Raw genomic sequence first — 27,035 nt, 5'->3', positions numbered from 1 at the left:
ATACATGTAGATAGATGGAGAGAGAGAGAGAGAGTAAAAAATCTGCAAAAAGAAAATAGAGTAAACGACCTTTCGGCAGAGGTTTGGTTTTTTTTTTTTTTCGGTGTATGTGTGGGTATGTTATGTACTTGTTGAGAGTGATTAGAGAGGTTCTTGCCCTGAGGTTGTAAAGGTCCCATTTTCGGACACAAATGAGTCTTTCTTGACTTTTACGAAGTACTGCAACTTTTGCAACATGCTGCTACCTGTACATCATACTCTACAAACTGACTTTGCGGAATATCCGTGTAGCCCAGCACTTTGCTTGAACAGCTCAACGCCATTGACACCTACCAGTTGGTTGTAACACATCATCGATGTCATCAAAGATGTACGAGTAAATGACGTGAATGTCTCGTGTCGTCGAATGACTCAAATGTGTGAGCACGGCATCCACATATACATGTACATGAACACATTGTTAATCATTCTCCACATGCACGTAAAAGCACGGCAAATCTCAGCACATGTACAGAGTATAAGCACAGGATGCAGCTACTTAAAGTTGCTGCTTTCCCAGAAACCCAAGTAAGGCGATGCTCTACTACTTGTCTGCAATTAAAACAAACCAAACAGAGACAAAATGAAGACTTTATGATAAGACGACTTGACTGTCTGTGTAGAAATGCGTGTGACCTGTTGCATTGCACCTTGGTCTGTTCCAGTTTTTGATTTAAATGTGAGCATTTGTACATTGTATACATTGTGTTTTGCACTTAAATCCAGCTGCCAAAGTTGCATCAGGTTTTTAAGGTTGGATCACGCATTCATGTAGTGTATTAATGCACAGATCACATGCACTGTTTTTAGAGTGTGCTCATCACTATCATAAGTTGTATATGTATGTGTTGTGGAAAACGATTCCAAAGATACACACTCGTAGGAGGTGCTGGATAACACACTGAACCATCCTATTGGGGATAGCACTGTTACATGCTGGATGACATGATCACATGTACAATGTACATGATGTACTTGCTGTATTATACCGTACAGTAGCATTGCACAGTTTATACTGCACTCTTCTGCATTATTTCAAGAAAATAACCAGTTTTAAACAAAATGGCACAATAAGATCAGCCACCTACAATGTATGAATATGTGTGTATATATAAACCACTCTCAGGGTATACATTTGTGTGTTCTATGAATTTCTGTTAGGTCGCATTGGACATGTACGTACTTGTATCATACAATCGTATACAGTGTATGTGCAGTAGTCACTATAACATCAATAGGATACCATTTACACAGTTTGACTTCCAATTACTGCCTGAATCAAACCATGACACTGTAGTCCCATGTGCCTGTGCCTGTGTAGGTAAATATGTGCATGGTACATGTGTAAGTCTAATGTGCTTTGCCGAACATTGTATGTTTGTATCACAAAATCTGCCAGTAGCCATGGACTTTTGACAAGGGACTTCCTTTGAATAGATGATTGGGTAGCTGGTAACACACACTGTGTGTTCATACATCATGTTTTCAAAGCTGGGGATAACAAATTTCTTGCTAGACTTTGTATGTACCAGAGTACATGGAAATTACAGTGTATCAGTTTTCTGCACACCACAATGGGTTTGACTATATCTGCATGACCTCTATGGCTTTCCTAATCCCATGGATACTCAATAATGCTGATGAAACTCAGGAAATATTAATGAAGCACTGGCTGGATATGTTGTAATCATTCATTTCTGTAATAAACCAAGCAAGGACAGTATACAGTGTAGATTTGTTCAGAGATTTCCTCCCCCCTTTTTTTTTTTCAACTGACCGGCAACAAAATCTCCTGAATAGATGATAAAATTGCAAAGCTGAAACTCTTTAGGCAATATTTGAAGAGTTTGTTTGCAAAAACCGATAAGTCCATTTTTGAAGATTTTGAAGTACGGTCTCTGTCATAAAGTACAAAATAATACCTTTCAAATGATATATTGGTCACTACATATAAAGGTATATTTTGAAGTTATGGTCAAAAGAAGCAAAAATTTTCTTATTATTCTCTTTATTTTTCTTGACCTTTAATCGCAAATATCTTCATTTGACAAATATGGACTTATCGGTTTTTGCAAACAAACTCTTCAAGTTGACACATCAGGACAGGATTCTGTAAAGATTGTTCCAAACCCTTGATACATTTTGCTTCCCACACACATATACTATTAAATGTACAATGTGTACGTTCCCGTCCGTCTTTATTTGCTGTATTTATGAGCACTTCATAGAAAATTGGCATCCCAATAATCCTGTGCTCTACTGTGCCCCAACCAGGGGCGCATCCAGGAATTCCATAAGGGGGGGGGGGGGGGGGGGGGGCACATGCTCACCCCATTTTTTTCTTTTTATTTCTTTGGTTTAGATAAAAATTAAAGGGGGGCGCAACCAGTGTGCTCCCCCCTGAATCTGCCACTGCTAATTTTAGTATCTGTACTTGTATGTGGGCATTTACTCAAGTTTTTTGTCAGGGTTAATTGAGCAGATACTGTTGTTGACTAATGTTCAAAAGGCTTTAATTTGTGATTACATGCGGTGCAAATTGATGCATTCGTGAATGTTTTTTTTTTTGTGTGTGTGTGTGTGTTTGTTTGTTTTTGTATCATTGCTCTATAAGAAAATGAAACAAACAAACAAACAAAAATTTCTTCCCTTCCTTTCGCCTATTCTGTACCAGAAGAGCTCAGGCAATATTCAGCGATAGGCATTTCACTGGTTACATTGTGGGCAGGTGTTATTTTGCAAGTGGATGCACAAAGATCACATCCAAGGGGGTCCCCACACAAATTTCTATAAACCAAACTTGCAAAGCATTTTACAAATTGTGTTTTTTGATAATTTTGCAATATGGTTTCAATCACCGCTTAAACTGCATGCCTCAATCATTAAGTCTGGATATTCTTCTTCTTTGTTTTTGGCTCTGTTTTATAGTTTCTTTAAGTCTTTATAAGAATAAACAGATTCAAAGCTAAGAGAGACGAATTTTGCACCCACCCTTTTCTGTGCCGTTCCTCCAGAATTGGGCCACATTCGTCGACTCGCCTTTCCCCGGGCCGCCGTCCCCTACCTCACAGCCTCCGGTCAGCTTTGACTTTGCCTCCATCTCACCTGACCCAGTAAGTCACATGATCACCAGCACCTGACCCTTTCCCACAAGATCACCTGACCACGAATTAATACACCCCAGAAAAGTCACACTGCCCCCATCAGTCACCTGACCCAGCTAATCACATAATAATAATGATTCTAGTTGCTAACTAAAAGTCACACTACTTCAATGATCACCTTTTGATATTTAGCATTATCACTTCATAAAAACACCTAATTACTGCTTTTATACACAGAAATCAACATTTCATGTACCAACCACATAATCAAATATTAAAGTGACATGATCATCTTTTATTCTCTGATCATTTGACTGTCAGTAAACCAGCACACCAGCCTTCACACTTTCCAAAGCGATCAACTGATGTCATTGCTTTACAAGTGCTACCCTAATCACCTGACCAAATATAAAGTCACATGATCATGATCACCTGACCCTTCTTGTATTTCTGTTTGCCTGTGGACTGGTAATGTAAAAGAGCATGGTAAAAGCTGATCACCTGACTGTCATGGCTTTGAACCACCCCTCCCTCTCTTCTCTCGCGGAATGCTGGTCTCGTGTTTAGACCGCTTGCGCGGCAAACTCTTCTCTCGCGCATGCACGGCATGACCATCCTGCACGCATCATTTGAATAACGCCATCACGCAGATTGTACATTGTATTGCACCGCTAACGTACTCATTTTGTTCTACTGATGCAGTCAGCATGCCTGCCATATTGCCTTGCCAATAACTATCATGTATAATTGTACAGTTGTATCATAACTTTTATTCATCCACAACATTTAGACCGTGTGAAATTAATGCAGTTACGTGTTCTATCAGAGTGATGTGACTGATGTCAGTGTCTGTTCGGCCTTCACATTTTCCAAGTCTGCTCGCAACAAGGTGCATTATTTATGTGCCATGGTTTAAGAAAGACTGTATGTGCATCTGTTCTACAGATACACACATTCATCTACATATCTGTTAATCATGTACGATAGAATGGAATAAATCACTCGCAATGAACATTTTAAACATTCCTCTTTAAAGCAAAACTTTACTCATCTGCAGAGTTGTTGTCAAATATGATTTTTTTTAATATTGAAATAGAAAAAATTGTGTAGGGATTATTGAAGTAGCTCCCATGATATTCATAATTTTTTTTTCAGCAAATATAATTCGTATTCTGTACGTCACCCATATAAAATAAAAGAAAACAAAGAGAATAATAGAATAAGGTGCAATCACATAAGCCAGCACATACGTAGAAATAAGAACAACAAAAAATAGAAGATAGCATTGCATTTATTTTCTTTTAATACACTGTACACTTGTACTTCTCAGTATTTCCTTTCAACATGCCTCCTTGAAATGACTGTGATACAGTTGTACGGGATTGTCATTTTGTTTGTTTGTCTGTTTGCATGTTTGTTGTTTGTCTTTTATGCATGCCCTAAACTCCCTGCTGCACCATGACTTTGAATACATTGTGTGGAGACTTTGCAGTGAGAGTGGAATTCATATGATATAATCCCCTAACTCTGAACACTGCCCTCTATGGTCAAACTTGTTTCCATAATCTGCTGTATGATTGGATAGTTTGGTTCAAACTGGAGAGCATCATTAAATAGGAGATGCCCTTTGACCTCACTTTCTCTCTCTTGTTTTCTTTCTCTATGTGACCCACTACAATAAAAGGATCCGAAAGTCGTGGGAGGTCGATTTTCTGAAAATGACATGACATTATCCCCTCACTCTTCCGCTTTTATTTTGTATGCACGACTCGTAAAAGTACTTGGTTGCGGAGGTATTGATGATTTTATGAGACCATGTCGAGTGGTCTAGGAAATCAGCATTTCGAATAAACCGCCTGCAAAGTGTTCTTTCTGACGCAATCGTGATCAAGGGGAGGTAAGACCGTTTTCGCCTCTTGACAATAGAAGGTATGCTCATAGCAACCTCCGCGATGTTCATTCAAGCTTAGCGCCACCGGTCTACGCAGGACCAATCAGAAATCAGGATGCCACGCCACTGACCAATAAGATCACTCCTCGGTTGCTAGGGGCGGAGTCTAGCTGCGGCGCTAAATCCAAATCTTCGTACACGTTTCTGTTACATTGAAAGTCGGAAAATCATGGCCCAGAAAAACGCTGATTTCTTGTCTTTCGTTTGATTATATAGCTTCGAAATTTCGGCAGATGATAGACAAAGCATTAGAGTGCAGAATTATGCTAAAAACAGAAATCTGATTGTTTTGTCCAATTTTGATGATGTGACTTCAAACTCGATTTTCTCGGCTCAGCCGTCAGCGACTTTAGGATCCTTTTGTTGTAGCGGGTCACATATAATTATGCAACTGTATGTACAAGTATTTCTCTCCCTCTCTTCCATTCTCTCTCCATCCATAATCTATCTTTTCTTCTTTTTCTCCCTTCTCTCTCTCCCTTTCAAATTCATCTTATGAAATCTGGTTTAAAATCTCTATCAATGGCAACATCTTCCTGGCTTGCTTAATACCATGACTTCTATTTCATCATATTCATGTATCCAGCATGAGTATCATGACATATAGCACAAATGGTGCTCCAGAGCTGGGAGTACCACGTAGGGGGGGGGGGGGGGGGGGGGGGGGCTAAACTGTACCTGTACACTGGATACATCAAACTGGTTTACTAATTAAAGGGATCGTATAGTTTTGATAGAGACCTAACCTCAGATTTCTAACAATTTTTTTGTGAGATTTAATGAGAAACCTTATGTGAAAGAGCATGCATGTAATTCCACGAGGAATTCAATGTTTATTTGATGAGAATTGGTTTTGAAATAGTCGAGATCCAAACAGAGCAATCCTAATAAAAGTTGGGACCCACCTTTTATTACCATTGCTTTGTTTTACTTTGTGTTTGGATGTCTCAGCCATTCCAAATCTGATTTTCATGTAATAAACTTTGAATTCCTCTTAGAATGGTATGCTCCATACTATTTCATATTATGTGGTTTCTTGGTATCTCACAAGAAGGTAAAAGCCCAATCCTCATCTCTACCAATACTATACCATCCCTTTAATGTATTCAAATCTATGGGCAGTTTTCTTTTGAAGAGCTGGTTCATACATGATATCGTACATTGTACTCAGTGACCTACATTATAATGTATACACTGTAGTTGGAATCCAGTCTGCACCGGTAACTTTGTGCTAGGTGAGGCAAGCCTTGGGGCGTACACAACTGCTATGTGGTATTCAGTTATAACCTTTGTTTGAAGTTTTACATAGAAATTTAATAGGTGAGTACCAAAGTGTGATGTCATAGTCATTCATTGCCATGGAAACTGGTTCTAAACAACCTAACCTGGCCAGAGTGTTTGTGATTGCTCCTGGTTCCGACCCAAGCTATTACAAAAGAATGTAACATCATCACTTCAATACTCTATACCACGAGAGAGTGGTCTGTCGTTTTTATAGCGTGTGCAGAATTCAAATTCTGTGCGCTTGAGCACATCTGAAATTAATCAATCAGTCTTTAATCTTTTTCCATACGCACTCATATAACTTTCTCTCCTCATATGATCAGGAGTCTTATCTTTCATCTTTTCCTCTTCAGAAGTCTTTCTTGCATTTAATAATCAAAATGTCACTTCCTGAAGAATCATAATAATATTTTCTTGTTTGTTTTTTTCCTGTGAACATCATGACCATTAAATTGTTCCTTTCGCAATCAAATATTCCATCAGAGCGCATACAGAGGGAATACATGTCATTTGCCTTGGCCAGGTGTTTAAACTGTAAAATATAATATGACAGCCACGGCTACACATACATTGTATTGCAAGAAGTTTGAGAATATTTCATACTTTTTGTCTCCATAAATAAGGTAAGATCCATAGCCATGATTCAGTATTAGAACATGTGGTCTATTATCAAGTATTCAAAGTTTAGGAGATCAAACATACAATGTATTCGTCTGAGGTCAACTTCTTCTCAAGTGATGTTCTTTTGAATACTGGATACTTGCTTTGGGCAAAGCAGTTTTCAGAAATGTAAGATCCAGAAAGCATAAAAAGAGTTGAGCCTACATATATCATCTCATTTTTCCCTTTTCACTCGTCTTCGTGAATGGAATGATGGCAGTCTGGAAGTATTGCAAAAATTGAATGAACAATACTGTTACAAGCAGGAAAGTGAGTTACCAGCTAATACGAATGAGATTTTCTCATAACAACACAGAAGCGTTATAAACTATACATCTCGTCGAAGCAGATGAGGATTAAATTCTCTGATTTGCCGTCATCAGCGGTTCTTACCTATTGATGCGTACAATTATCTCATGTACAATGTATTTTGTCCACACTATCAAAAAGCTGTTGTTTTAACTGTTATTAATTGAGTTATTGTTTGTTTATTTATTATTTATTTATTTATTTATTTATTTGTTTGTTTATCTATCCATCTATCTATCTATCTATCTATCTATCTATCTATCTATCTATCTTTCTTTCTATATTCTGTCTTTTTTTTGGCCAATCAGGATGCCAAAATCTTTCAGCCAATCGCTCTTCACCTGTCGCCGGACGGCAAACCGGTCCAACCAGACTCAGAGGCCAGCGAATTGAGACCCAGGACGTTTTCAGGTAAGATCAGGAGGAGGAGGGAAGGGGGGGAGGGGGTAGGAGGAGAAGGCGGAGAAGGGCGAGGAGGGGGGCTCAATTCACCCCTCTCAGGTTCTCAATACAGCATCTTTATTAAAGAGACAGTTACAACGTTCCTTGTCCAAATCAACATTTAATGATGTTCATGTGACAGTGTTGAAAGTTAAACATACTTTCATTAGACTGGAGCGAGTACAACCTATGTATGTAAAGCCAACAGAAGTGATGGTCTGTTTTGATATTTTATCTACAATGTGTAGTACTTAAACCAGTGTAAAGCTTTATTGAAGCAATTGTCATTTTTAATTATGAGAAAGTACATTTGCCAGTATAGGTATGTACAGTACATGTAGTGGACCATAAATCTGCCACCGGTACTGTTGTTGTAGGTTTAGTTCTACATAAGGTAATATTCTTTTTCTTACAATAATAATGTCATGTACATGTACAATTTGTATCTTCATTTCATTGATAATGTGAACTCAGTGGGAAGAGAAAGCTGGGGATGATTTCATACAATGTATCTGTATTTTGCAAGTAAGTTTTTTTAGACTTTGTACATCATCTAGACCACAAACCAATTCAGAGCAACATCCACTCAGAGCGACATCTGAAGCTATAGATATACATAGGAGGAACTACTAGTATCTGATCGTGTATTTTGCTCATAATTGTAATAGGAGAATTTCATAGAATAATGTGAAATGGTGACAATAAAGTATATCATTGTTAACAGTTTTATACATGTGTCCTTCCCACAGGAGGTGAGTTCATTAAGATACTTTTATTAGAACTATATACATTGTAGATCTCTTTCTCTTTCTTTATCTCTCTTTCTTGTCTCACAATGTTTATTAAAGCTCTCTTCTATTCTTCTCTTTGTCAGACATTGTAGTAGAATCACTGCTAAATCTCACTTGGTTTTTAACTTGGTGGATGCTTGTTCTATTCACTTTGAGTGGAAAGTAGAATAAAGTATATCTTGGCTCATTTGCATACAATGTAGGTGACCTAGATATTCATGAGGGTTTCTGCTCTGTTCATGTTATTCTCCTTTGGATGGGTGAAACACTTCGGTCAATGTTTTCTATCAAATAGCAAGCACTAAGATTCAAATGTACATGAATTGTAGTCATACTTCCTTCATTTTGCCTGCTGTACAGTGCCACTGGATTTGGGAAAACTGTATTTTCCTCTCTGAAATAAACCCTTCACCAAACACACTGATTGATGCCTTTTATAATTGCACCTCTTGGGTGCATTTTAGAATTGCACGGCTTATTGCCGTTTGAACCTCATAACAGGCCTGTTCTGTGTATACCAAAGAGTAAGATTTTGACCCCGACACAAATGTCCATGTTTGAACAAATATTCAAACGTGATTAAAATCTTGCTGAAATGTGAGTTTGGGGGGGGGGGGGGGGGAGAGAGGAGGGCACATCTATACCAGCTGACAAATGTAATTGTGTACAAACATTTATGATCTTGGTGTTAAAGGGGATGGCTAGTAACCGATCAGTGGGAATCAGTGGGAATGTGCAGATTAATGCCCCGTCACTGACCAGGCACGCTGACCTGGAAACATTAAACTGCACATTACTTGAATATGAGACCATTCTGAAGCAAATAATTTTCACACAACAGTAGATATATAATGTACTCTTAAAATTAATCCCACAAGGATTGGAACAACCATCCTCCAGCATTCCTACTGATTCCCACTGATCAGTTACTAGCCATTCCCTTTTACCCAATAATGCTCTTTCCTGCTCAATCATAATAAATTTACCTGGGTAGGGGTGTGTATATGCTATTAAAAGTGGGATATGATGGAATTAAAAACTATAATGCCTTGACTCTATTGTGTTCACACATTAAAACTCACTCTGAATTATCACAATCTAAAACGAAAAACTTGTATTTTTATTGAGCTTTTTTTTTCTGTCATGTGTGAACAAGTAATTGTATGTAGATTGCAATCCAAGCGTTGCTTATTAAATCATCGTCCAAACTTCACAGTTTTCCATGTGTGTGTGAACAAGCCTGACGTGCTTGCCTGCACATTGTCATTGTAGCTGAGGGTCATGTCCTGAGATGTCATGTTGTGGTTTTTTGTGAAGAGCCAAACTTGTGTGCTTTAAAAAGTTACAAAACATCTGAAGCAACCTTGTGGTAACTCAAAATTTTGTGTTTGCGACACATGCAGTGCCGTGCAATTCGTCTGTTCTGTTCACATGGGCTACTGTACAAAAGAACAGGTCTTATCCGTCAGTTTATCAGTCTCTACGAAAATAAATGCATCTATCATCAACTGCACTGTTCTCACTCTTAGACGGGATCATTTGGCACCCCACTGTGGACCGACTCATCCATATTTTCTTTCTTGGTTGATGAGTCTTTCGTGTTGTATCCATAGAAACGGCAGCCATTTGTGCATCGTTACCTTGTCTCTCTCACCCCACCAACTCGTCTCCACTAGATCCCGTCCATCAAGAAACGGTGGAGGAAAGCCACATTGTAGCCCCCACGCCCATCAAACCCCGCGCCATGACGATAAGTACCAACAACTCCGACCACACCCCCGCCAAAATAGCCCCGCCTCCCGAGTGGGGTAAGGCCCGCCCCAAATTTGGTTCAGGTATTTTCCCTCCTTGGTGGCATATATTGATTTGTATGTTTGTGCGTAGTGAATGATATAGGCGACAAACACTTGCATATTCATACACGAGTGTACTTATATCATTATATACTCGCATTTGTCCAGCAAAACCAAAGACAACTTGTAGTCCTGGCAATACCAGCATGCATGAATTTTGAAATTCAATATTACCCCCATTACTCACATTTTGTTTAAATCCTACACAAGGTAGTGATAAGTGCTCCATGCTACAGCCTAGCACACCTTTGTCCTGCTTTCCAGAAACCCAGTTACCCCCCCCCCTCTCCCCCCCCCCCCACACACACACATTTGGTCTGCTTACAGTCTACCCTACCCCCCACCCCTTTGCTGAAACCATGCAGTGTGTTGCTTCTTTTGCATTTATTTTTCCTGCAACTGCTATACTGCCACCAATGAGCCATGTCAAATATCCATGAATATACACGTATGTAACCCTGCATCACAAAACCAACAAAAAGTCTCCAAGCATGGAATTTTAGTTAAGAGCAGATTCTTAAAGAGCACACTTTAAGCTTTAAAATTATGTCATAACTCAATTCAAATGGACTCTCCTAACCTATCTAAATACTGGAAAGAAAGCCCACACTTTTGAAAAGTGTGAACTGAGAAAAGAGGCTCTGAAGCCCAGGGTCTATTCAGGCGCTTAATCTTTACCAAGCTGTGCTAGCTGCTGTGGGATGAATGGGACAAAAAACAGGATGTTAACCACTGGGGCAACAACAATGAAGGGATTATCGGATTAAGCCGAAATTGAGCATGCTCTATTAACACATTCTGTCCATGATTACTGCCAACTTTCAAAGCAGTAGCATCATCCTTTCTGAAGTTATTAGAGTTGAAAATGAAGAGTGTGTATGTAAAGGGTTTTTAAGAAATGAAAAGGGAACTCTATAAGACACACCTAATCACACTATTCTCCGAAAAAAGTGTTTGAGAAAACCTGTTAAAAACACAATTTCCTGTTCGTTTTATGATCCCAAACTTAAGCATAATGTAGAAGAAGATTTGCATTTTCAGTATTATATGTAAAAAACTCAAGATTGGCTAGGTTGACCCATATTACGTATTTCCAATCCTCACACAAAATCAGTGTGTGTGACTCTTTGTTGGTTTTGTGATGCACGGTCACATATATTACTGGAAAAAAAAAATGAAATGAGAAAACAGTATCCAATGAAGACTTGTTGAATTTCAGTGAGATTTGAGATTTATTGTCTTCTGTGGAGTTAATTGGCTGAAATAAAAAAGCTCTGCTCAATGTGACCCAAATTGATGTAAATGAATACCAATATTTTTTTTTTGTTTTACATGATTGTATAATAGTTTGACAACTTTTTTTTCTGTATCTATCTGTTCATCTATGTTTTTGATGGGCAGGGGTTTTGGATTCTCAACATTATAATTTTACTGGAACATTTTGAGCGAGTACAGTACACCAAAATCAATATTACACTGCATGTCTTGGCAGTAGACTGTGAATATTGTCCACTGCAGGTGGCTATGCAGTTTGTTGGCACCCGCTGTTCCAGTGGAATGCGGATGTCAATATTATAGTTTTTCATGCATTCCTTTACCAGAGGATATAATTTCCTTCTGTTATAGATCCCTTTCCCTCCCTTGCCCCGCCCCTTCCCCTTACCCCCCTCCCCACCGTGCATCACCTGTCCCTTGTTCATCAACCCTGTAAATTTTACCAACAGTAATGAAAAAAAAAACCTACGTACCACAAACCCTGCCACCAAAGTTGGTTCATACCCTGTTCAAATTTGCTTTGAATGTCAATGTACGTCCTTTTTGTTCTGTTGCATGTTACATGTAGTAGTATGTCTTAGGTGCATGTCATTTATGGTTCGATGACATTTGCTCCTGCGACAATAGCTCCCATGAAATATCTGCATGCTAAGACAAACATAAATTCTACCCTCAAACATAGCCTTAACCCTAATCCTTATCCTCACATCAAACTACTGTAAGAACCCTATCACATCCCTAACCGTAACCCTATCATCCTTGGAGAAAATGAGACCGGCATGATTATCGCAGGAGCAAATTAATGTCATGTCACCATTACGCACTATGTAGCGTTTCTCCATGTGCTTTTTTATTTCCAGTCATCGTCCATAGATTGTTGTGTTGCTTTGAGGTACAAGTGAATTGTATCTGTGATTCTACAAAATACTTAAATGAGTCAAAATGTTTTCACTCTTTCTTTCTTTTTTTTTTAGTTGGTTAGTTCTTCTGACAAAGCTAGAGACTCCCGATTATTCAGCACACTTTACAGCTTCCAGTTCTTCCGCTTACAATGCACATACTTAATTTTTGTCATATTTCATGTTTTTTAAACATCCAGGCATGCTTCTGCCGTATCCTTGCCACCCATTTACATGCATGTGTTTAGAGAGAGACTAACTGCCATAAAGCGGCATCAAATTTTATCAGTCTTCTCTGGTTTGATTGACCTGTCCATCCTGGCCAGAGTTTCATGGGATTCTTGCTATAGATAACACTCTCATTGATACTGTCTGTCTTATTCCTGCACAATATCTATGGTAACTATGAGGGGACCATGCGGACGTGGCTACTTATAATCTGCTCTTTATGTGCATGTATCAAGCTTGCTGGCATCATCTATTCTAACCAATTCTATTCCATCCTGTTTTACGATTTCATCCTGTCTTGCCATTATGTACATTATATCTATATACATGTTTATAAAATTGTTCTGTCATTGTCTCCATGTTTTCTGTTTTTGTTTTTGTTTTTTGTTTTTTCTTTGTGTGTCTTTTTTGTTTTTGTTTGTGTGTATATTCACCCTGTATCTTCATTGTGTCATACATATGTAGTACACAGTGTACAATGTATCTGCAGTGTCACCATCTTTGTATTAGAATGTGTATGTGTAACTGTGTAATATGACAAAATGGATAAATGAATGAACATGTAGACAAAATGCACTGCCTCATACAATTGTAGGTTGCCTTGTTGTTGAGAACATACCACAAGGCTATTGACTCTACTCAGTGTTTTGCAAAGAACCAACTAATGTGGGTAATGTTTTCAATCTATACATGTATATAATATGTATGAATACTTTATGTTTATATAATCAAATACTATGTTATAATACATAATGTATGCAAATTTCAGGAGATTGACATACTATTGTATGAGATTTTTGTACTAATTTCACATTATCAAGAGTTGGGGCTAAAGACAACCCCACAGTTGTACATACATGTGTATGTATTTTTGCGTGAATGATGTACTGCCACTTGCAATATCACCACATACATTGTACCATGCTGTCATATGTGATATTTACGTACAATGAAATATGTCAAGTATTTTTATGCAGAAGAAGGAAATATTCTTCCTGTTTGCATGATATTCACCAGATGAGTATTACCTGACACCAGGGTGAATTTTTTTGTTATCTTTTTTTTTCATCCAACACCACATTCTTTGCTTAAAGGGACTGTACAGTAGTGGTTGAGGTGGGGATTCATGTTTTGAACATTCCTAAGTGAGATAATGAGAAACCTATAATGAAATATGAAAGAGCATGTGATTTTAAGAAGGATTTAACGTTTATTTGATGAAAATTGGATTTCAAATGGCTGAGATATCCCCAAAAGTGATAGTAATAAAAGGCGACATGCCCCACCTTTATTAGGATCTCTTTGTTTCACATTGTTTTTGGATATCTCAGACATTTCAAAACTGATTTCCATCAAATAAACTTTTGATACCCCTTAGAATTGCATGGTCTTTGACATCTCATAGAGTGGTTTCTGTATATATTGCAAAACGTTAAAAGCTAAATCCTCACCCCGACCAGAACTGTACACACCCTTTAAGCCAAAATACTGCACTGTACATGTACAAAATGTATGTTTAAAGCAAGGAGCCACCAACCAGCTTGGATATTTAGAAGCAAAATATATTGTGCATGGGAATGTTATGTTATATCATATGAGTGAAAGTGCTTGGTGGTCATTCACTACTGCAACAACAGTATGTGTGGTTTGATGCGGTATCAGTCAAAATCTGAGCTGGACAAATACATGTACTGCATTGTAGACTGTGTGTTTGAGTCGCATAAAGCATTCTAGCTGATTCTATTTACTATTGGAGACTTCCTGGAAATTGTAGTCTCATATCCAGACTGGAGAAAAAAAAATGGTTCTCCTGATCTGTAATTCTTGACTGTTGAGATGTGTTTGACAAATGGGGATTTCCCTGAATGTGATGAAGATGAAGGTGTATATATCTAATTGTATGAATATTGGCAGCCCTGATTATTTAATATCATTGCATTGCCTTTTATAAGGACAGATATTTTTAGCAATTTCTGTTGTACTGTTGTCTGAGAGATGTAGAGAATGGGAAACAACTCAGATAAAAACATTATGTATGTCATGGAATGACATATTTGCCATTTCCTCTTTACATTACTTATCTATTGTATGGTGTCATATAGTCCAAGAAAAGAAAAAAACATTGACAGTCAATGTATGTTTGAGGTTTCATCAGTAATATTCTTCAGAGTCTTACATGTCACCTCTGAAACTGTGTACAGAGTTTGGCTAGTTTGTTGGTTAATTTCATGACTTTCCATGTTTTACAAGTCTTTCAGGATGTATTGAATTGTGTATGAATGTTTGAGCAGGATAATGTCATGAGAGTTCTCTCTTTTCTGCACTGCATTCTTTACATTCTTCGCATTCTTTTCCCCCTGGTAGATTCCTTAGCTGCCCCACCCTGCCAAACCGTGGGGGAAGTGGTGGAGAAGATACCGCCCCACCCCCGAATCCCCCGAAACCGTTCCAGGTAAAACCATCGGTTTGCTTCGAAAAGCCATCACAAGCAAAGACTAACCTTTTGAAATTACCATTCGGTATACCCGTCACCGAGTTTGATACTAATCCATTTATACATTCCCTAGAGTATCACATTATGGCTGAAAGTAGCGGAGAGTGTATAACTTTCAAAGCTCCTTGCCAATTGAATGAATCATCAGTACTATCCAGGGAGTTGGGAAAAAGATTGAGGTAGTAATTGTGGCCAAATCTTTTACTATATGCTTGAGAAATTTCAAGCACAAGACCAATCTGCAAAGAGCCCTTCTCTTTGTAGTCTTGTTTTAAGCGCCAACGTACTCCTTTTTTTAAGTGCCATGTCCAGACCAGACCTACGGTTGAGACTTGACTATAGAATGTTGCTTTTCTTTCTTGTGCTCCCCCCTTTGCAAATATGGAAATAAACAAACACAGTCTGTTAATTCCTTTATTATTTTTCCATGGCCATTGTAGGCCTGATTCCATGGACTAGTTTAGTTCCCAACTCTCCACAACATTATGACTTTAACTCTTATGATTTTATGTGTTCTTCATGCATGTGTTCTGAAATATTTTGCAAAATATTTGTTTTGCTTCTACATACCTCTCTATGATTTGAGCAGAGTTTTTCAAGTTTGTCGTTTTCATCTCTTTCCATTTTACCCCCGGTATTATGCTGTAGTCAACCAGAGGATAACGCTGGGTATGCTACTCATGATTTATCTTGTTTGTTTGAGTTTTTTTTCAGTTTCCTCATTTTTTATAGCACCATCACAACTTTATTCTCTGCTGATGTGTAACCTAATGCATGGTGAATAGTGACTATATTGTAATGCATACTGTTATCATATTTAAAATCACATGACTGACAAAGTTTCTGCTATTTGTTCTGTCTTCAAAAGGTTCAAGAATTATTATTTAAATTTTTTGTTTTCTTCACAAGACTGGAGGATAAGCTTACATTAGTATAACCCTGTCCAAGAAAGTTTTCAAGACAGTGTATTCTGAAGCACACAGCATTCAAGTTTAAAATCATCACTTGAATTTTCAATGTCTAATAGTTGAGTGTTGTGTTGACATCTTTAAAATCACACTATGACCAAAAAAAAAAAAAAAAATAGGATGATACTAGCATGGTCGATTGTGCAATGCCGGGCATTGACTTATTGAACTTTAAAATGGCTAAGATATTAATTCAGAACCGTTGTATCTTTCCATTTCATGAGTGAACATTTTATTAAAGATGTTGAAGATGTGGCCAATCACTACAAAAGCCTGATAAAAGTGGCCAAACTTTGATATTCTGATTTTTAGAATTTTCCATTTTTCCTGGCGGGAAGTTTTCCATTTATAGTCCCACTTCATTTAAAAAAATAAAAAATAGAAAAAATAACAAATGGAAATTGAAGAGAGGCATGCTGCGTGCAAAAGACACAGCATTGAATTCTGCGATGCAGTCCAGCATGTAATGAATTAGACATTTAAACACAATTACTTGATTCAAGGCAGCATAATAGTATACATTGTGAAAACCTGCAATTTTTCAGATTTGTATAACCTTCCTCAACTTAGAAATTTCTACGTGAGTTTATAGTTCAAATGTCAAAGTTCTTACTTCTGGAACAAAGGTCAAATTTGTTCTCCCCCTTCAGTTGAATCTTTGAACTTTTGAGTTTTCTCAATGTTGATGAGCGTGGCTTTGTCAGGGTATTGTGATGAGGGGTTACTCCTGCTAATATGAATATTTTTCATGGAGTATTGTGTATTTTTTCATCGTTTTTTTGCGTGTTTTTGGAAGGTTCTACTAATGTGCATTTCACTTACTAACATGGCATGAGTAGGCGTGACAGATAATGCGCCACTGAAGAGATCTTTTTTTTTAGTATCATATTCAGTCATTATCAACAGACAGTGATTAATTATTCGTTGATTGTAATGGCACATACTTTAAGTAATTTAAATCAATTTAATTTCAAGTATTTTAACACTTTCACCTTGTGTAACTAATGACACATGTAGGATGTTATGGTGTATGATTATTAATTTGATGCATTCCTTATCATAAATGCACATATGTAGATTTTATGTCGTTGAGATGTTAATTGAGAGCACGGTGCAAACTCTTACATATATAAATGCAAAAATAACGATAGTATGATTTGCCCAACCTGTATTGAGTTTAGTACAAATGAGACCCTGTCATTCATGCACTGCTTGTATATATATTAAAGTCAGTTCACATTTGACAATGGTCTGTAGTGACATTGGTACCAGAGACTTTTGAAAATATGGTATTAAAGCGAAGAGCATAGCATTTGGTTTTTCTGTTGTTTAAGTGGACACTTACAATGTAGGAGATGTTCTAGTTTGCAAGAGATCTTCGTAGTTGTCTTCAATCTTTACTGAATCAAATAATCCTTAATTTTAGATTTGGTTTTCTGGTATGAGGTGGGTAACTAACATCTGACTCATTGAATATCCAGCACTTTCATCGTTTTAGTTTTGTTTTTTGTTTTTTAATCTTTACTCCAGTGTACTGTGTTTTGATAATCTATCTGTCATGCTAGAGGTAAAAGGGTGCAGTGTTAATTTTGCTGTGTTTATTCCGTGTGTTAGAAAGGCATAAATGTCTTATAAGCCCTTTTACACCTGACAGGATGAGACTGACGGTCTCCACAACAACTCTCACTTGATTTCCTTGCATCCCCAATATGTGACCATGCATCACGAAACCAACAAAAAGTCGCACTCCTTGATTTTACATCAGGACTCAAAAAAGGTGAAAGAGATCAACCAAGTCAATTTTGAGTTTTTCACATTTTCTGAGAAAGCTACATGTGTATTCTATATTCTTGAGTTTGAAATCCTAAAATGAATGGAAAAGTGGATTTTCTGCAGTTTTTCTACAACCCTTTTTTTGGTAGAATAGTTTGATCAGGTACAGGTATGTCTTTTATATTTTCATTTCTTGAAAAATCCTATGCAAGCTCTCCACTTACAACTCTACTAACTCTTGAAAGAGTAATGCTACCTCTTTGAAAGTTGGCTGTAATCATGGACAGAGTGTGTTAATAGAGCATGCTCAATTTCAGCGTAATCTGATAATCCCTTCATTGTTGTTGTGATTTACATCCTGTTTTTTGTCCCATTCACCAAACAAGTACACCTAGCACCACTTACTAAAGATTAAGCACTTGAATAGACCCTGTACTTCAGAGCCTCTTTCCTCAGTTCACACTTTTCCAGAGTGTGTGCTTTCTTTCAAATACTTAGATAGGTTAGGAGAGTCCATTTGAATTGAGTTATACATCATTTTAAAGCTCAGAGTCTGCTCTATCAGAATCTGCCCTCAACTGAAAATCCATGTCTGGCGACTTTTTGTTGGTTTTGTGGTGCAGGGTCACATATAGAAAGTAAAACTGGTGATTATGGAAATTACCAGCCCTAATTAGCATATACTAATGGCAGTCTTGAAAAAAAAAAAGCAAAGAAGATAAATCATTGCAGCTCAATATGGGTATATACATTGATTTAATTCCTGAGCAAGCTACTATATTTGCATTTGAGTTCTTAACCTTTTAATGCCATTATTATTATTATTTTTTTTTTTTGGTAGGGTTGCAAAGCAACATAATGATTCCATAGACCATTTCTAATCATTATGGTTTGCTGTTCAGCTGCCAGATACACCTAATTCCAAAGTTGCGTCTTTGTTTTAAGATAACTCTTGGATATCTTAAGGAGAGAGTGTTCTTTAGAAATAAAGTTTGTTGTTCAGTTGATATTTTCAGTTGATATTATCACTGCAACAAAATAAGATACGCTTGCATTAACAGGCAGATTTTCAGTTGAACAACACTTCTGGCTGTTTCAAATGTAGCTATTGTCAATTGCCAATCACTCTGTAGATTTTTAGTTGACCTGAGCCGAAGGCTCAAGTGAGCTATTGCGATCGCTCTTCGTCCGGCGTCCGGCGTCCCTCGTGCGTCGTGCGTAAACTTTTTACATTTTCATCTTCTTCTTGAAAACCCCAAGACCGATTTTCACCAAACTTGGCAGGTAGCATCCTAAGGGGGTTAGGATCTCAATTTGTTAAAATGGGCACCATGCCCCACCCAGGGGGGCCCCACACCCCCCCCCCCCCCCAAATTTAGGAATCTTTAAAAATCTTCTTATCTAGAACCAGAAGTGATAGCGCTAAGTTAATACTATGAGTTAGTACCTTAATGACTGTAGTTTCAAGTTTGTTCATGGCAGATCCAGGGGTGCCCCCCTTAGGGCGCGGGGGGGGGGGGGGGGGGGGGTCCAAATGATGGATTTTTACCAAACTTGGTAGATAGCATTCCTAGCGGGTTAGGATCTCAATTTGTTAAATGGGCACCATGCCCCATCCAGGGGGGCCCCAGGGGGCCCCAAACCCCCCCCCAAAAAAAAAAAAAAAAAAAAATTAAGGTATCTTTAAAGATCTTCTGGTGTGAGTTTCTTCAGTTTGTCTCCCTCTACAAATTCAATTTGTTAAGATCACAACTGCTGATCTGTAAATTAACAAACATGTCGGAAAAAAGGAACCAGTGGGACTCGAACCTGTCATCTACTGCTTTCCGGGCAGTGACACTGCCACCAGGCTGTCCCGAAATTCCGACATAACAATGTCGGAATTTCGGATGTTCATCATGTCACTGCCGGCAACCAGGGACAGCCTGGTGGTAGTGTCGCTGCTCGGAAAGCAGTAGATGACAGGTTCGAGTCCCACTGGTTCCTTTTTTCCGACATGTTTGTTAATTTACAGATCAGCAGTTGCGATCTCAACAAATTTCATTTGTAGAGGGAGACAAACTGAAGAAACTCACACCTGAACCTTCATCCCTCTAAAGGATATCTTTCTTTCATTTAAAAATCTTCTTCTCTAGAACCAGAAGTGATAGAGCTAAGTTAATACTATGAGATAGTACATTGATGACTGTAGCTTCAAATTTGTTCATGGTGGAATCAGGGGTGCTCCCCTTGGGACCCAGGGGAGGGGGATGGGGAGGGGTCCTAATTGGGGCCCAAATTGTACATTTTTATCTCCTTCGTGAGAACCCCATCACCCATTTTCACCAAACTTGGCAGGTAGCATCCCTAGGGGTGCAGGATCTTAATTTGTTCAAATGGGCACCATGTCCCACCTGGAGGGCCCCAAGGGACCCAAATCTCCCAAAATTAAGGAATCTTTAAAAATCTCCTCTAGAATCAGAAGTGATAGAGCTAAGTTAATACTATGAGTTAGTACATTCAATGACTGTAGTTTCAAGTTTGTTTGATAGCAGATCCAGGGGTGCCCCCCTTGTGGGCAGGGGGGAGGGGTGGGGAGGTCCGAATTTGGGACCTAATTGTACATGTTCATCTTCTTCTTGAGAATGTTTGGTCAAATTTTGGTAGAGCTGTGGGTAATTTAGATTAAGTAGTGACTGCGTGAAAAGTGAACTTGTGATACTCAGGTGAGCGCTGGACCCGCGGGTCTCTAGTTCAACTTAGTCTAACTCCCACAGACCTTATGTGCTACAAAGTTGCACTCACTACAAGCAACACATTTGAATTACAGTATGCCCTTTATCATTATATTGTATGCAATTGTAAATGCTAGAAGTTTCGGCAAATTTTTGGATATGTCCATAGACATGCTATGGGTAATTCAAGAGATTTAGAAAATATCTTAGAATTATGATTTTATTTTTAGTCAATATTTGTTTTCTTATTATCAGTGATATATTGTTTGTAGCCCCATAGTGTAGGGACATGAAGTACTGAACACTAATTTTGAGAAATGGCACCAGCGTTGTTCAATTCTATTGAAGACGTTGAAGAGTTGGGTTGATGTTGCAAGGTGCGTTTATCGGTACAGGTCTCATTCAGGTGTGACGAGCAGGACACAGCGAGTTGAACGTCTGGCCATTAGTCGTCAGCAGAAGGCGCGGGCGGAGAATGTGACAGTGGCAGAGCGGGCGGCCACCCTACCCCGCCCACAGCCCAAGAAACAGGGCGGGGCCAAGCAGTTCCACCACATCGTCCACGATGCCGTACCGCAGAACTCCTCACTGCAGGGGAGCAACGGTGTGGCCCTTCCCTCCGATTCCCTGCGCCTCGCCCTCCCCCAGGTGACGACTGAGGAGGGCAGGGCATCCTTGGTGCAAACTTCGGCGGAGTCTTCCCAAGCCGTCCTCCCTGCCCTCTTGTCGGCCAGAGACATGAAGAAGCTGGAAGGACAGAACCAGCCCCGCCCCAATGCAACAGACTCCCAGGGTGGGGTGCCATTCTCAGGTGCCTCCCTGCCCCGCCCTAGGCCGTCGGAGTCACTGAATGCAACCCTGGCGGCGGAGGGGTCTCTACCCCTCCCCAAACCAGAAGGGACTGCTCTGCCGGCCCCTCCCCCACCCCCTCGAAAGCAGCGCAATCATTCACGGTCTAGCTCCCTCGATCTGAATCTTGTGTTCCAAGGTGGTAAGCCTAATAGAATCCCTCTCCCTTATTACTATGCTGAGCTGTGATCAGGCATGCTCAACTATGAATGATATCTATAAACCATGTTTGAAAACTAGAAGGTCATGTTCATTCATTTATCCATACACTGTACTTGTGCGCTCAATGTATTGATATTGTTAAGTGTGCCATTCCCAGCATGCCTCTGGTAAACGGAGTACAGCATTCCTACTCTGTATGATTGCATGTGTGTGTGTGTGTCAAGCAAGATAAATCTGCAAACTTGCGATTCACACTGTTGCAATGGCCAAATTGAAGTCAGTCACCATTCACCATAGTTACCACTCACCATTCATGCAGTATCACCCGTAGAGCAGAGTGGGACTGGCAGATGTAATCAAAAGAGGAAGTTATGCTTCCAAAAGTTACCTCTGATACCAAAGCTTGTATAGATGTATTGGTATATATAGCTGATGACACAAAACATATATGCGCATAACTCAGTTTGACAGGGTACAGGTTTCAAGTTCTGAGTATTTGAATATGTTGCATGCAAATGGTCCTGTCTTCGTTGATACATGAGAGTAAAGGGGGTAGTACGTAAATGTTTTCGTGGCTCAAAATTCAAGCGTAAGAAAAAGTGATTGCATTTATATTCTTTGTCAGAACCAAGATATCTCTTTGTCATTGTGCTGAGATGAAATGTTGCTGTGTTTTTGCCGCATCTCCTTCTTGTTGTAACACAGTGTATTGTCAAACCTGTCAAATCAATCATCAAATCCGTGTTAGCTGTGATCCATTGCTCTGTGTGCCCGCATTCATGCCCCCTGCTCGATGGACCGAAGCCTTCTCTTTAAATTTGATTGCTAAGTTCAGATGGCTTGCTTCTGATTGGGTAGAGACTGATTTTAATGCCTTCCTTCACGTTCCTGTTTCTGCTAATTGTGCCTGCAATCACCAGCAATTCTCTCTAAATTTCTTGATCTTCATGCAGTTATGACCAAGGAAAAATATGTTCCTTTATGGGTTTCTGTCAACAGTGTTCGTATCATTTCTCTTGTATTCATGACTTGCTAACTGTTTTTGAACAAAAATGAAACTGTCTTTCGATATTTAGAAAAGTCGGGCAGCACCTCATCGCCAAGGCCTGTCATACCTCCAAGACCGACGGCACAACAAGTTCAGGTAAATTATAGTACAGTCCGAGTCTTGACCCAGGGTAGCCCCTTTCCCACTACCCCCCCCCCCCCCCATTTTTTGTTCTCTTTTTTTTTTGTATGTACAGCTTTCACCAGAAACGGTCGACTGGTAAAAGCAGTACATACACATACAAAAAAAAAAAAAAAATCAGCATTTTCACATATCAGTTTATATACAGCTCGATAAAGAGAGACAATGTTGATGTATTAACTGCCTTGCTGATGGATGTAGGCACCATGCTGGATTTGAACTCGCGACTATGAGTTTTGAAAGTTTCCTTTTAAGAGCATTATCCACTCTACCGCAGTGCCTCCAAAGTGAAACTGGATTCTACAGCCTGGCAGGTGGAGGTACGTTACCTGCAGATTGAGTGTCAGAAGGTTATCAAGGATCAGTAGAGCTTGGGATATACAGATCCTATGCAAACATTTTTCAGTCTCACTGTAGTCATGTTATAAAGGATTAGATTTTTTTTTTTTTCCAAGCAATATCTTCCTCAGTAGTATGTATCGTGTACATGTTTATTGTACATTTATGAGTGCAAAAAGGTAATTGGGTACTCCAACAGAAATGTCTAAAAAATGAATGGGTGCAAAAACTGGGCATCATTTTGGGGTATCTTATACTTTAGTACTGTAGTTTGAAACGTGGTGTGCCTTTGATGAAAAAAAAAGCAAAAAGAAAGAAGTAGAGACAATGGTAGTACATGTATGTCATGTTAGACACAAATGGCCTTACAGAAATTATAGTAGCACAAAAAAAAAGCTGCTTAAAACTGCTTATCCAATAGTGGCGAGCCAGTGCAGTAAAATGGAGTCAAAAGGGGCCTGAGCTTTCGATCCAAGCAGAATCTTTGTCAGAGGCAAAATGACATTGTTGCCTCTTACAAAGATTCTGCTAGGATCGAAAGCTCAGGCCCCTTTTGACTAGAAATTATAGTAACTACAATGTAATTAGAACTCCCACACACAACACTTAGCCTGGAGTCTATGGCCAATGTAGACATGTGAGATATTGACCAGGAAAGACCACGTTTAGTTGCTGCTGGCCACATTTGACATTTGGCCACTGTATGGAGTGTCCTTTACCCATACAGTAGCTTCTCTTTGGGGGTAATTTGTACTGCGGCATATCATGCAGCAAATGGCCACTGTGCACATGTACAATGTAGATAGGATGGCTACTACATAAAAGATGGGTTTGACTGTATATCAGTAAACATTCTTGATGTTCTTATGGTGTGTTCAGTACATTGTGTGTATTAATCACCAAAACAACGTTGCCAACAAGGCCAAAAAGGAAATAAAATGTACATGTAAAGCACAGACAATCAAAACTGCACTCAAGTGTAGCTTGCCTGGAATCAGTGGAAACTTAGGAAGTGAAAGCTGCAACTGTAGCATCCAGCTTTATTCAATTTTCTCTTCACGCTGAGTTACGACACAGTGTCATAAATCTCCAAAGATGATTTGACATCTCTTGAGTTTCGCCCACTCTGAAAGTGAAAATACATTTGTAGTGTAATCATGTTCCCTTTGTCCGCTGTCAGTCTCCGTTCTTTTAGTCAGTGCGAGATACGTCTCTCGGCATGTCGTGGTATATGACCCAGCAGATCGTTTTGTGCCAGATACCTCCACAGTGTCTGCTGTCCCTACTGCTGGCCGTTGAGATGGCATATTTTTGTGCACATATTTTGACTGAATGGCTACAGTTGTAGCTCTGATATAGTTTGCTGTGTGAGACAATCTTCAAGCGATCAAGGTGGAAGTGGCAGTCAAACTCGCGGTAGTTTCTATCGGACAGGAAATAGTTTGCGGGAGCCAATTAGGAAATCCTTGGCATTAATTTGACGAGTGGCCGGCATCAGCGATATTGGATAATTATGTCGCGTCCTGTGTCAGATAGCGAGAATATTGGGAGTGGTTTGACCAATTGGACAAAAATGGATCACATACTGAGGGTAGAAGTGACTTTCGCTTTATTTTTGTAGAAGTAGATACTATCGCAGGAAAAGTAGTTTCCAGCGTCAAGTTTCATTCTGATCGAAGCCAGTTTTCCATGCATGTATTCTTTAGGTGTTGCAGTTTCCTTTTATAGATGGAGAGACTTCTCACAGTGTTGATTGCATAATGATATGTATGTCACTCAGATCCCAAGATCTCAAATCCTGGACTGTTTAAAAAACAGTAAACCCACTTATTTCATTTAGCTTGCAACTCTCAGTAATTTCATGAGTATACAATGTTCTACAATTATACCGTTATGTTATGTGGTTTCCATTTCAGTTGTTACTTTCTATGGACATTTGTGGATATAAAGGCGCTTTTAGAACCTACTTTTGAGTTGAATTGCGCTGTATAAAAACATATTTTTATCCATGATACCTTTTCTCTTCTTTTTGTTCTTGTTTTTTACTATTTGGTATCAATATAGATTTTGATTCATCCAGGTGGTATGGTAAAAGTGTGCATATAAATCTGTTCAACTGTACTTGTGTAAATCAGAGCAAGAACAGTTTTGTGACTCATTCAAGTCACTTCTTCAGCTCTGTCTGGCTGGCATTCAACCATGATGGATGAATGGGCGATGTTACTGCCTCTGGTATCATTATCATTATTGCTGTTATAAAAGGAGATGATGACAATGATGATGCCACTGTAGATACCACTGCCATCGGTGTCATCATCCTCATCACGATCGATGACATTTTTTTACTGCGTTATCGTTTAGGGTTGTATTCATATTATACCGTCTGGAAGTTAGGAGGTGTAACATCCATGGTTACGCTTTGCCAACTTTGGGTTGAAATGTACAAGACAGTGAGTGAAATGATCAGCTTCAGTGTGTTGATTTCACTGCACAAAGCCAATTGTGATAGACCTTTTTGATACTGAAAAAGATATACCTTTCATTCTCTCTCTCTCTCCTCTATCTGCCTGTGTGGTATCTGTCTATCTTTCCAAAATAAATGTATCTATCTTTTTAAATGTACATCTATTTTTCTGAAATGTATATCTATCTATCTATCTGTGTGTCTATCTATCTATTTATCTATCTATCTATCTATCTGTCTATCTATCTATCTATCTGTCTATCTATCTATCTATCTATCTATCTGTCTATCTATCTATCTATCTATCTGTCTATCTATCTATCTATCTATCTGTCTATCTATCTATCTATCTATCTGTCTATCTATCTATCTATCTATCTGTCTATCTGTCTATCTATCTGTCTATCTATCTATCTATCTATCTATCTATCTATCTATCTTTCTTTATCTTTATCCATCTTCATGTATCTATCTATTTTCATCTTTTGTTGTGCAGCAAAGCAAAGCTGTGAGCATGGATGTGTCGATGGAGCCAGGCTTTGCCGACTTCAGCAAGTTTGAGGCGATGAAGACGAAATCCTCGAGTCTGAAAGCCGACAGACGTGGCGTGTCACTCGATTGCAACAACAAGGTGGTGAGTTCTTCTGCTGACAGTCTCTCCTGCGGGAATTGCTGAAATCACGAGAAAGCCGCCCTCTCCTGGCGGCTTGCGTGTTGTCGTTTGGAGAAAGTTTCTTGCTTTACGCCTGTGTAGCATCGAAATGGCATGAAGGAATCAAGCGTGATGTAAAATGAAATTGTCTCCCGCTGGTACACTGTAAAACCAGAGATGTTTGCGTGCATTTTAACCCTAACTAGGCCGGGCTATGTAGGTAGTTGATAGAGCCGGGGGGGGCCTCCCAGGCCCCCCTCCAGATCTCGGCTGTCGACTGCGCGATCGCGACGAAAATTGGCACACACATTGCCTATAATGTAATCTAAAATATCTTGAAGTTAATTGTTCAAAAAATTATCATTTATGCTAAGTTATGCTAATTTATGCATAATGATGCATGAAATCAGACTATTTTGTATAAATCACAAAATAAAGCTCAAAACAGGCACTTTTTTTGTGTAAATATTCTTTTTAGTGTCCTTAGCAAATGTAATAAAAAAGATTGTGATATCAGAAAAAATTCTTAAGTATTTTATTGTTCTTTTGAATTTCTTATGTATTTCTTTGTTTTTTCGATGAAATTTGTCCGCGACA

The 27,035-nt window shown here is 38.9% G+C and overlaps 1 protein-coding gene across 1 annotated transcript in view; it reads left to right on the top strand.

Annotated features, from left to right (window-relative positions):
- Positions 1-27,035, top strand: part of LOC139725309 (uncharacterized) — a 59,064-nt gene that overhangs the window by 26,410 nt on the left and 5,619 nt on the right. The window contains exons 11-16 of the mRNA XM_071636399.1: positions 3,054-3,152; positions 7,656-7,758; positions 15,208-15,286; positions 21,179-21,774; positions 22,829-22,938; positions 26,283-26,420. Of these exons, the coding sequence (XP_071492500.1) occupies positions 3,054-3,152; positions 7,656-7,758; positions 15,208-15,286; positions 21,179-21,774; positions 22,829-22,938; positions 26,283-26,420 (1,125 nt within the window). The remainder of the gene's footprint in view (positions 1-3,053; positions 3,153-7,655; positions 7,759-15,207; positions 15,287-21,178; positions 21,775-22,828; positions 22,939-26,282; positions 26,421-27,035) is intronic.

This window comes from Diadema antillarum, unplaced genomic scaffold (genome assembly GCF_040938485.1).
Source record: "Diadema antillarum isolate AM-2024a unplaced genomic scaffold, OU_Dant_1.0 seq00000032_RagTag, whole genome shotgun sequence".
In the NCBI taxonomy this organism is placed as follows: domain Eukaryota; kingdom Metazoa; phylum Echinodermata; class Echinoidea; order Diadematoida; family Diadematidae; genus Diadema; species Diadema antillarum.
Note: the sequence above shows the minus strand (reverse complement) of the source record. Positions and strands in the feature narration are given on the sequence as shown.